At 40.4% G+C, this 12,489-nt stretch overlaps 1 protein-coding gene across 1 annotated transcript in view; it reads left to right on the plus strand.

Moving 5' to 3' along the window:
* Positions 1–12,489, plus strand: part of xpo4 (exportin 4) — a 60,762-nt gene that overhangs the window by 41,164 nt on the left and 7,109 nt on the right. Inside the window, exons 9-17 of the mRNA XM_032529983.1 lie at positions 1,031–1,205; positions 1,670–1,846; positions 2,145–2,287; positions 2,627–2,772; positions 3,157–3,334; positions 7,733–7,897; positions 8,120–8,284; positions 9,081–9,255; positions 11,080–11,286. Coding sequence (XP_032385874.1) covers positions 1,031–1,205; positions 1,670–1,846; positions 2,145–2,287; positions 2,627–2,772; positions 3,157–3,334; positions 7,733–7,897; positions 8,120–8,284; positions 9,081–9,255; positions 11,080–11,286 — 1,531 coding nt within the window. The remainder of the gene's footprint in view (positions 1–1,030; positions 1,206–1,669; positions 1,847–2,144; positions 2,288–2,626; positions 2,773–3,156; positions 3,335–7,732; positions 7,898–8,119; positions 8,285–9,080; positions 9,256–11,079; positions 11,287–12,489) is intronic.

Genomic DNA, 12,489 nt, shown 5'->3' on the forward strand with positions numbered 1-12,489 from the left:
AGAGACTTCAGATACAGTATTAGGGGACCACTACTATATAAAAGAGATTCAGATACAGTATTAGGGATCACTAAGGTCTATATAAAATACTTCAGATACAGTATTGGGGGGACCACTAAGGCTATAAAAAAGAGACTTCAGATACAGTTTAGGGGACCACTAAGGTCTATATAAGAGACTTCAGATACAGTATTAGGGACAACAAAGGCCTATATAAAGAGATTTCGATACAGTATTAGGGATCACTAAGGTCTATATAAAGAGACTTCAGATACGTATTAGGGGACCACTAAGGCCCTATATAAAAGAGACTTCAGATACAGTATTAGCAGATACAGTATTAGTAATTTTCACATTGATTATACATTGTCTGTGGGGAGATTTCTCCATATGGTGTAGAATTCAGATTACAAGCCACTCTTATATCTGGTTTTAAACTTCAACATGTGAGCCAGATATGATTTTACCATGTCCACACGTGTCATTTTATGCTTTACGGTTCAACTTTATGATAAAAGTGTCCTTCAAACGAGAAGGGTAATTACAGTCATTCTTTCAATCATCATGTACTCTGTGTACTGTACTATGAGACAGAAATACCATAAAAATAACCTCAGATGCAGCTGTGGAAAACTGCTCAGAGGTCAAGTAGCCCATGAGTTTTGGTTAAGGATCAATTTTCATGCCTGTTTCCAAACCTCAGTCACTAGTGTGTAAACTGGTACGTGACCCCAGTTTAGCCTCAGCCTCACCCTGGAGAGTGGAAACTGTTTTTCCTTGAAAGCACAGGTTTGAATCAAAAGTGGAAAAGAAGGAGTTTAACCTTTTCTTTTAAGAGAAGGAAATTTACTTAAATACAAGCCATCGTCACTTTTTTATTAACAAAGTATAGCACATGGTTTTCGGAGTTTAATTTAATTTCTCACCCTGATTTTTCCAACGGTATTGATCATTTCATGAATTCTTTTTCCTTTTTTTTTTTTTTAAAGTACCACACAATTAAATCCCATTTCATTATCTGTATTCTCAGGATTGAAATCGAGGACTCTGAGGCGGTGGGCATCTCCAATATTATCTCCAATCTGATCACCATGTTCCCTCGAAGTACTTTAACGGCGCTGCCCAGCGACCTCTTCACCTCCTTCATCAACTGCCTCACTCTGCTCACCTGCTCGTTCGGTCGCAGCGCCGCCCTGGAGGAAGTGGTGAGTAATAACACCTTCATCTTCTTCCTCTCCAAAATCTGATTAACTTCATTGAAATTCAGTCACCTTGTGTGTTACATTAAGGTTAATCTTAGAGAACAAAACCAAAGGTGTTTGATTTGAAGTTTTTGTTAAACGTGATATTTTTCTTGAAATACCCCTATATGTTGAGTCTCAAAAATTTATTTGTCAACATTGTAGCAACTAACCATGTTTGCCTGATAACGAATTAAATTAGATTTCAATTAAAACCAGTAGATCCTAAACTTTTTGACCTCTAAAATGGAAGCAATGTAATAGTTTACAGGTTGTGACCAGTTAAACCAAAGAGTAGTTTTCTTTGTTTTATTTACTGTGAAGAATAGATTACCACCAAGTACGCTTAAAAATTAAGCAGGACTTATTATTGAAAATCTTTGACGTCGTTTGGCCGACATCCTTCTGCTGTTTCTCTCCTCACTCAGCTGGATAAGGACGACATGGTTTACATGGAGGCCTACGACAAGCTGCTGGAGTCGTGGTTGACGCTCGTCCAGGACGAGGAGCATTTTCCTCGCGGCTGCTTCGTCCAACCAGCAGTCCAGGTCTTCAACTCGTACATCCAGTGTCACTTGGCTGCTCCTGACGGCACCCGGAACCTGGTGAGACTCTTATTAGGATAAACAGTGTATTTTACTGAAAGAAGGCAAGTCAGTTCCACAAAGTTGAAAGCAAACTCTAAAGATCTGGAAAAGTGAAGAACTCTGCTTCATTCATTTTAGCATTTTAATACTAGGTCTGCATATATATATCTCTTTATTTTTTGTTTTAGTGTTGAACATTTCAAGATTCAGATTTCCACATTAATATGAACATTATCCTTGTCCTGAAACGTTCAATTTAATTTTTCTTTCACACTTTGTCTTTGCAATTCATGAAACCCTGAACCCCCCCCCCCAGTCAGTGAATGGCATATCATCACATGAAGAGGAAGAGATCAACGAGCTGCAGGAAGACGACCGAGAGCTGTTTTCCGACCAGCTGTCCAGCATCGGCATGCTGGGACGTGTGGCCGCTGACCACTGTATCCCGCTGCTCATGAGGTAAACACGTAAACCTTAACCAAGTGCTTCACATCCTTTCCTGCTGTGACCTCTCCATCAGTATCTTCCATAAGGCGGAATTTGTTTAATTCTTGTATAATGTTCACATTTTTAACACCTATATTATAAATGTACACAATTGTTTACCAAGTTTTTTCACTTGATTTTACATTTGTGGCAAAGCATGATTTTCTCTCCATTTGTTTGACGTTTTGTTTTAGTTTGCATTAATATGAAGTATTTATAATTTAAGATTTATTGTGATTGAAGTTCAAAAGGAAGCGGAAGCTGTGTTTTTGTTTCCCACGTTCACATTGGTCTTGTGACGTTGTCCTGCAGTCTGCTGGAGGACCGGGTGACGCGGCTTCACGGTCAACTCCAGAGGACCCAGCAGCACCTCATGGCCACATCTGACCCCGGCTCAATGGACCGCAAAGTCCTGGACGATCTCTATGAGGACATCCACTGGCTCATACTGGTCTCAGGTCAGAAGCAGCACAACTATTTATTTATTTATGTATTTAGTTATTTTAAAAGTAATTTTGAGGTTGTCTGGATTAAAGGTGCCCTGCCACACAAAAACATTTTTACTTTTTTTACTCATTTTTTGAAATATGTTAGGTCCATATGTGTTCAGTCCATAACCCAAAGATGTTCAGGCAAATAGTTAACAATGAGAATGTGGAAACATAACATTTGGAGCATTTATGCTTAAAAAAATGATAATTATTACCTGATCATTACCCACGGTGCTGATCTAGTTCTTTTAGGAAATTGTTGATTTCAGGTTTCTTCTAAACTTTTGACAGAAAATACACAAAGTGAACGAACCTTAACATGCTCTCTGCATCTGTCTGTGCACCCTCCAGGGTATTTATTAGCAGACGATCCTCAGGGTGAAACCCCGTTGATCCCATCAGAGGTGATGGAATTCTCCATCAAACATTCGACAGAAGTGGACATCAATACGACGCTGCAGATCCTCGGGTCACCGGGGGAGAAGGCCTCGTCCATACCGGGCTGCAACCGCACAGACTCTGTCATCAGGTACTGCTTCTGTTGGAGGTTGATAGAATTTAAAGTTCTGAATTTATTATTTTGTGAAGCACTGACGTTAGATGCTGCTGAAAACTTAAGAATCCAGTGTTTTTGTAAAATAGATGAGCTATTGTTTTGTCTTCTGGCAAACACTTGAAGTCTAAAACAGAGTAGTGAGAGTAGTGACAACTGCATATAAAAGAAAGAAAGTAGTTCACATTCTGGCAATTATTTAATGTCTTATAGAAACCCCACATTTCTAAACCTTCTTTTTTCTTTTTTTTAAGTTTCAAGAAAGTGAGGTTAAGGCTTTTTTAATGCTTTCTTCTTCTTTTTGCCATTTAAAAGACCCAAGGAGCAAAGACTTAAATAATTTTGGTGAAGGAGCTTTGAAATGTTGTATTTTACACTGTGCAATATGGCATATTTGGTGTGTTTCTTTACGATATTTGTTTTATGTTTTATATATATTATTTATTTTTTTGTTTGATTTTTCTGGCTAGCAAGGGTTCATTAGCTTGTAAGCAATGTGTTTATCCTATCTGAAGGCTTTGTACGGACTGAGACTACTGAGAAGTTACTTATTGGCATCCGGTATTGAGAACTGGAAGATTGACAGCTGGAATCTTCAAACTACCTAAGAGAATCTGTGTAGGTAGGATAAAAAAAGAATTTGACGTAAAGTAGCTGTTTTTTCCGTAAACACGCAAGAGTGAGTGAACCGTGAAGGTCTCAGGTTTGAATTTGTGCAGCATAAGGAATGTTTAGCAAAGCATCTGTGAAAACCGGTATGCAGCACAGGTTTTGTATGTGATATATTGACACTAAACCTGTCTCAAAGACCAGACAAACTGCTTTCAGATTGTCGTATCGGAAGAGATTGCACTTCTTTGTGTCCAGAAGTCCTCGGATGTTGTGGCAGTTCATCTCATTTTGCAAGCGAGACCTCCACAAAATTCTCCCACAATAGACTTCCTCCCTGTCTGGGGGGTTTTGACTTCTAAGTGTTATCACAGTTATTGTCCTATAAAGCTAAAGGTGAGTTAGTTCCTTCACATTCAAACTGAAACAGCATCTAAATGTGTGGCCTGTAAAGCACAGGAAAAAAAAAACACGCAGTAAAATGTCAGAATATAGTAAAACATGCCCATCACATCTAGGTGACCCGCTCAAATTCCAAAACTCAAAGATATTCAATTTACAAAGATTTATAACGATTATTGTCAAAAAACTAAATTGTGTTAGTTTATTTTCTGTTGATTTAAAATGAGATGTTGACATGTTTTAACATATTTAGTCTAGAAATGTGGATCCAGCCTCTGAACACAACCACTGTCAAATTCACTTGGATCAGTCAGTTGGGAATCTGACAGAAAAGTATTTGGTTATCCTCAAGGTGATTTTTGCCTATTTTGGACATTTTACAGACAAAGTTATTATTCAGTAATGAAAATTATCAATAGTTGCAGCCACTCCACTACCCACCATCATAAGTTAATAAACGAGGAGAAGACGAGGTGCATTTCCATTCCCAAACCGTTTTAGTTATAAGCACTGCAATGTTATTTGCTACTACCTCAGAGATGATGAGCGTCTCTTGTTGGTGAAAGCAGATTTATTTTTTCAACAACAATTAATTGTGCAGCTTGGCAGTATGCGACTGTGGTGTTAGAAACGTTGTGCTGTTCAGGGATGTTGGCAGTCACACTGGATACTCGTGTGTGTGTGTGTGTGTGTGTGTGTGTGTGTGTGTGTGTGTGGTGTGTGTGTGTGTGTGTGTGTGTGGCGCGCGCGTGTGTGTCAATAGTCACAGCAGCCAATGACATTGTCTGTTGAAGGTCTTTGAGTCCCTGTGTTTCTAGATTGTTCATTATGCAGAGGTGTGTGTGTGTGTGTGTGTGTGGTGTGTGTGTGTGTGTGTGTGTGGTGTGTGTGTGTGTGTGTGTGTGTGTGTGTGTGTGTTTTGTGTGTGTGTGTGTGTGTGTGTGTGTGTGTGTGTGTGTGTGTGTGTGTGTGTGTGTGTGAGAAAGAGAGGGATGACGGCAATGACAGAAGATTGCAGAGACGAGTGGCCAACAGCATCAGGTTTCCTGTGGGTGTCCGACCCTGGCCCCGTAAATGTCAACGTGGTTTTGTTTTCTGCAAACAATGTGAAACTGTGCACTGTCCCCAACTGAAGGGGCGGACCCATAAGCTGCTTTAAGCCCTCTGTCTCTCTACCCTCTATAGTGGTGTGTGTGTGTTGGTGTGTGTGTGTGTGTGTGTGTGTGTGTGGTGTGTGTGTGTGTGTGTGAGAAGCCCCCTCCGCAAAAGGCATGAAAGGATGACTATCTGAATGAATACTTGAGACGTACAGTACAAAAGTACATGAATGCAAAAATACAGAACAGAATATTCATGTTTTAGTCATTATTTATTGTCATTATTAATCAAGCACTGACACGGTTTGTATATAAACCATGTTGGGCCTGTTTTTGCCACATAAAGGTACGAAAGAAGTCAAAACAGATGTGGCTGAGTGTGGTGTTTGTTTGAAAACTGTTTGTACAGAGGATTACACATTTGTCAACATTTTTGGGCTGGCTTCGGATGATCTGTGAAGATGCCTTGTGGCCACACAGCTGCTGAAACTAGACAATGTGTTCCTTTATGTTGAGACTGTTGCGTACATTTTGATTTTGAGGCCAAAATTACCTCAAATACTGTTCACTCCTTGAATGAAAAGCTGCTCACCCCAGCTGCTTTTATATTGTTGTCTTTACTGAGCGCTTTATCTTGTCATGTAGGGTTTGATATTATCCCCCAAAATGAGATGAATAAGATCCCGGGAAACGACAACCCATTTCCCGGGAAAAATATACATATATTTTTTTGCCCAAGTAATGTATCAATATCCTTAAAATATTGTTTCCCAAATCCCAAACTGACATTTTCGTATTATTATTTGGGCGAAAGAACAGAGTTTATGTCCATCATCAACACAGTTTGCAATGATCAATTCTGCTGCATCATCAAGTGAGCTGCGTGCGTGACACCTGCTGCAGCGCCAGTTATGAAATGCCAGGTGGATTGTCTTTGACTTGTCTTCTGAAAATCTAGGCAACCCATAAAAAACTAAATGGTGTTAAAGTAAACCATTGAATGATTTCTAAACCATTCCAGTAAACAATATCCATTCTGTGGTTGTTGAGATTTGTATGCGGCTGCAAAACGGGAATAATCACTCGAAGTTAACAAAATATTTCTTTATTAGGGCAGGGCATATTTCTCTTTTAAACACATACAAGTTCAACTAAGTGAAAGAAAACGGCTCACAGAAATGTGCAACTCTGCACTGCAAAAAGACAGGGCCATAGCCAGATGTAAAACTGAATTGAAACCTAAACACTGCTGCATATCAGCGTTGCATTGGACTCGTGACAACTTACACTACATATTTCTTTTGGTTTACAATGCATTCTCACCCTGCCCTTCTTCTGGAAGTGTGCTTTCAAGAAGCAGAGAGCGTTGATAGACTGCGCTCAGGCGGTTTTCATTTTTATGACAAATTGGCCGCAGTAGAAAACGCTCTCTCCACCTCCACGGATGTAGACTACTGCTGCGTAATGAATTTAGTGAGCCTTTATTACCGTAGCTACATTAAAGTAAAATCAACGTAACCGTATGAAAACAATAGATGCGCACTCCTTGCGTTTTTTTTAAATTTCATTTTATTCCATTTATCGCACCGTTGGCACACCGTGACGAAAGGAGCTGGCCAGAAGGCAAAGCTCTCGATCTACCGGTCAGTGTTCGTTCCTACCCTCACCTATGGTCATGAAGGCTGGGTCATGACCGAAAGAACGAGATCCAGGGTACAAGCGGCCAAAATGGGTTTCCTCAGGAGGGTGGCTGGCGTCTCCCTTAGAGATAGGGTGAGAAGCTCAGTCATCCGAGAGGAGCTCGGAGTAGAGCCGCTGCTCCTTGCGTCGAAAGTAGCCAGTTGAGGTGGTTCGGGCATCTGGTAAGGATGCCTCCTGGGGGGTCCCTAGGGAGGTGTTCCAGGCACGTCCAGCTGGGAGGAGGCCCGGGGAAGACCCAGGACTAGGTGGAGAGATTAATCTCCAACCTGGCCTGGGAACCCTCGGGATCCCCCGTCGGAGCTGGTTGATGTGGCTCGGGAAAGGGAAGTTTGGGTGGCCCCCCAAGACCCGATACCGGATAAGCGGATGAAGATGGATGGATGGATGGAGATTTCTCAGGATTAAACCCTATTGTCATGCCCTTGTCTCTCATCCTTTTTCTTTTGGTCTTCTCAACTACTGCCCTCCTGTTCTCATGCCTTCTCACCATTTAATCTAGTCTCCTTCCTTTTCCCTCATTTTAACTTTAAATCCAACTATATTTTCTTACATTCTTCTGTCACAGGTTGCTGTCAGCGGTGCTGCGGACGTCAGAGGTTGAGTCCAGAGCAACGCGAGCGAGCCTGACAGTGCTGCTGAGCCCACAGATGGGAAAGGATATCATGTGGTTCCTCCGACGTTGGGCCAAGACGTACCTACTGGTGGACGAGAAGCTTACGAGCAGGTATAAGCTGACATACCTCCACATAACATCATACTTTTAAAGGTCACATTTTTAACAGTACCATACTATGTTGCACACTGCAGTAGGGCTGCACAATTAATCACATTTAGATAGTTTCCTCATATTGTGCAGGCCTACACTGCACTATGTCATGATAATATCTTTTCCCCATCATTACAATAAACCAGTTGTTTCTCCTCCAACTGTCTCCTCTCGTTTTCAGATCAGCATCCCCCTGAGCACAGCGTTTGGTGCCGACACGGAGGGGGCCCAGTGGATTGTGGGATATCTTCTGGAGAAAGTGATCAATAACCTGTCTGTGTGGAGCTCAGAGGCCGAGCTGGCAAACGACACCGTGGAGCTGCTGGTGACCCTGGTGGAGAAGAGGGAGAGGTGAGGACAGTGGTGGTGCAGAGCTGCAACGATAATTTGATTAACAGAAAATTAAACTTATTCTTTTATTATTATTTATTTTTTTTTTTGATTGATGTATTTACTGTCATAAAGAATTACTCAAACTATTAATTATTATTATATAATTACTATTAATTTAAAATTTGACAGTTAATGGATTCATCTTTGCTCTTCAAACAATTAGGTCCACAGCTGAGATATCCTTACTTTTTTTACGTAGTATGTTGTCATAATGCATAATAACTTCCCATAATGCAACCAATGGCTTTTCTGCTTGTTTCTCAATCATACTGAATAGTTTGGCTTTCTTTGCTATTATATAGAACAATTTTAAAAGGGAAATTGAGTTTTTTGTTTGATCCAGTTACCACTTATGTTTTATTAGTAAAATATCAGCTTTTCATGAACTAGGAAATAATGTTTTGGTAAATGAATATGCTCTCTGTTAGATAACGGATTGGGTTCTCACAACATGTTAAAAAAACAAACATTCTTGCATTCAAATTAAAAACATAGAAACAGACTTATTTGGATTGAGAAAGTTTTCCCATTAGAACAGCAAGGTGCAGCTTGTGATTAGGATTGTTTTTAAAGTTGGCATCACTTTGTTTAAGGTGGTCAAAAAAGTTTGGATCTGCTGGCTGAGACCTTCTGGTTAAACATCGTATTGTGCACTATAAGTGCAGATGTTTTTGCAGATTTCTGGGGGGGTCACATTAGACCCTACCACACCACAGACTCTTACAGACACTCTGCCTCATCCCTGTCTGTTCAGGGCGAACGTTGTGGTCCAGTGTGAAAGCTGGTGGAACCTGGCGAAGCAGTTTGCCAGCCGCAGCCCACCACTCCACCTGCTGTCCAGCTCTGTGCAGAGGTCTCTGATGAAAGCTCTGGTCCTGGGAGGCTTCGCTCACATGGACTCTGACACCAAACAGCAATACTGGGCTGAGGTAATTTGTGTGTATAACTCTGTACAGTGAAAGATGAGAGCTGAAATGATTAGTTGGTTAAACAAATGGAAGATTGGCAAAAATTCTGCAACAATTCCCAGAATTGAGCCATGAAAAAAAAAAAACTCTGGTTCCAGCTTTTCAAATGTGAGAATTTGATGCTTTTCTGAGTTTTTTAAGTGTAGTATATTTAAGTTTTGTGTTATTGACAGCTTTGATGCAACATTACACAGGTGTGCTTTCCGAAATGTTATTTCATTTATACTTACTGGGCTGAAACTTTATAACTTAGTTAAAACCAAGAATAATAATAGATGTCAGTAATGTAAAATATAAAGAGTAAGTACTTAAAAACTATTTATCTCTCTCTTCTAGCCTAAAATATCTAAACAACTAAACAACACAGCAACACACAAAATAAATGTAAATGACACTGGGCTTACAGTAGGCAATATAAGAGGGAAGCATCATGGGACTGTAAAAACAATTTGTGAAACCAGACTTTTAAATTCTCTGCGCTAGCAGTTCTTTGGGGCATGGAGACCCACATTAAGTCTGGCAAACATATGGCCTGTAAATGACGTATTCAATTCTATAAACAGAGCAGAAACATTACAAGAAGAATAGACAAAACGCCCAGTAGCTCTGCAGCTGTGCTTAAAAGGTTTTCCTGATTAACTACAGCTTAAGAATTACTTTTCTACTACGTATATAGTATCTATTTATCTATGTATCTAGTATCTTGTTATCGGTACTTATAACATATTGTACTCAATGTGTTAAAGATCTGTGAAAACGGCAACATCAACAAGTCAGATGGCGGCAATAAACCTGAGAAGTCAGACGCACAGACAGTTGTAAACAAATCTCCAGGTTAATTAAGCTTATTTGTAAAAGATGAACAGTAAAATTGTCTCTAAAGTGGTTTAGTCTTGGTCTCTTAGTGGTCTGGTTGGTTTATATCTTCTGACTGCTCTTTGTCTTGCCGTTGGACCTTATTGGAGCAATATAGAGGAAGTACAATGTTATTAATTATAATTTTTTTGAGTGTATCTGCTAGAAGTGGTGACCATAACTATGAAAATAAGACCCAACTGAAATTGTCCTAAGGTATTCATAAAACAAAAAAATACACAAAGAAGTCGTCCTGGTTTAGAGTCTGCAGACTCCAGTCAGATTGGAGGAGACGGAGGAGTGATTGATGTAGTCGATAATATTCTCCTGTTGAGTCTTTCTCCCATGTGTATAACATGATCCTTTTTGTGATCCTAGAGGCCTTTTGTCTTAATAGGCTGACAGTATTAAATGGGGGTGCAAAGCCACAATGACTCCAGAGTAATTATGGGTGTTACGAGTGAGACAGCAGCTGTTGACTCCTGCAGCTGCTTGGTTGGAACTTCGATGCCTCTGTTGGAGAGATGGACCCAACAACTGATCAGACGCTCCTTTGGTTACATTTCTAAATTCCTCTTCTTTCCTTACATGCAGCGAGAAATAACTTTTATCCTCAAGTACTCGGGTTTACTTTAATATGTACAGAATGTCATAACTGAGTTCAGATAACAGTTAAAGGCTAAAACCAGTCAGACGTTCCAGTCTGTTTGGATGCAGGTCTGTGCAAAGATGTTACATAGTCCCATTACATGTGTTTATTAGCTGCAGAAAAAAGTGAAGATAGTCACTGATATTTCTCCAGGCTACTTTAAAATGTTTGGAAACATGAATATCTTGATGGATGACCTACAGTGTGTCCCATCTGAACACATCTTGGGGTCCATTTTGATATGTAAATGAACCTGAGACTCCCTGTTTCTGTCCGTCCAGGTGCTTCACCCTCTCCAGCAGCGTTTCCTCAACCTCATCAACCAGGAGAACTTTGCTCAGATCAGCCAGGAGGAAGCCGTCAAAAAGGAAATCGTCGCTACGTTAGAGGCGCTGTGTGGCATCGCAGAGGCGACGCAGATGGACAACGTGGCCGCGCTCTTCTCTTTTCTCATGGACTTCCTGTCCAGCTGCATCGGCCTCATGGAGGTAAGAGCGGGAATCAAAGTCAGTGAAAGGCAGCCTCAGTGTCGGCCAGATTTTATACACGGCATTTAACTCAAAGGACAGACCAACAAAACTCTTTCCAGTTCAAAGGAATCTTAAACTGTCTTTCAACTCTACAGTAGATGACTAGGATGGAAGAGGCCTTCAAACGTTGTGTAAACATTTGTGATGAAAGATTCTGTAAATATCTAAACTCAGCAAAAAAGAAACGCCCTTTTTTTCAGGACGACGTATTTTAAAGATACTTTTGTAAAAATCAAAATAACTTTCGAGGTCTGCATTGTAAAAGGGTTTAAACAATGTTTTCCATGCTCGTTCAATGAACTATAAACTAATGAACATGCACCTGTTGAACGGGCAGGCGGTAGGCAATTAAGGTCATATCTTATAAGAAAATTAGGAAAGTAAAGAGACACTTCTACTGATTCTGAAAAACACCAAAAGAAAGACGCCCGGAGTCCCTGCTAATCTGTTGTGAACGGGCTTAGGCGGCAGCATGTGGCCAGGCAATACGTTGCAGTGTCAGTGTTTCACACACAGACTAATTTGTGGCAGTGCGCAACACAATCAACACCAACCGACAAAAGTTGCATTACTATATTTAACTCTATTTAAAACCTTTCCCTGCTCTCCCTCTGTCTCTCTTTTTCTCTCTCTCTTTCACACACATACTCAGCCCCTGTCTCCATGAAAACGAGAGAAGACAGCTCGCGAAATTCATAAGAAAGGTTTATATCTCGTGAACATGTTTACGCAATAACTGAATACAATGTTGTCAGTGTGTTCATGTTCAAGTCTTCTGCTTCAGAAAGTTGCAAGATTGCGGTAAAATGCGGCTGGGTTGTCAAGGTCAAAACACTATGTAGCAGCTGTATATCCAATAAATGTATTATAAATAGTGTTATGCCATTGTTTGCTGCTTCAATCCAGATGAGATTTGAAAAGTATTTTCCGCATCTGAAAAAGACTCGTGTTGAGATTTAGGACCTGCCTGAACCAGAGGAATCCGTCTGAGACAGATCTGAACAGTCCGACCCAGTGTAATTAGTTATGTTATTATTTTTTTTACAATATTTTCAGGCTTCAACCAGTGCTGCTGAAGCAGACAGACAGGGTCAGGGAGAGAAATAGAGAGAGTTGTTAGGCATTGAAGAAAGAGTAGGACTGGAGGACAGCATCCAACAG

Source organism: Etheostoma spectabile, chromosome 11 (genome assembly GCF_008692095.1).
Source record: "Etheostoma spectabile isolate EspeVRDwgs_2016 chromosome 11, UIUC_Espe_1.0, whole genome shotgun sequence".
NCBI classification, from domain to species: Eukaryota; Metazoa; Chordata; class Actinopteri; order Perciformes; family Percidae; genus Etheostoma; species Etheostoma spectabile.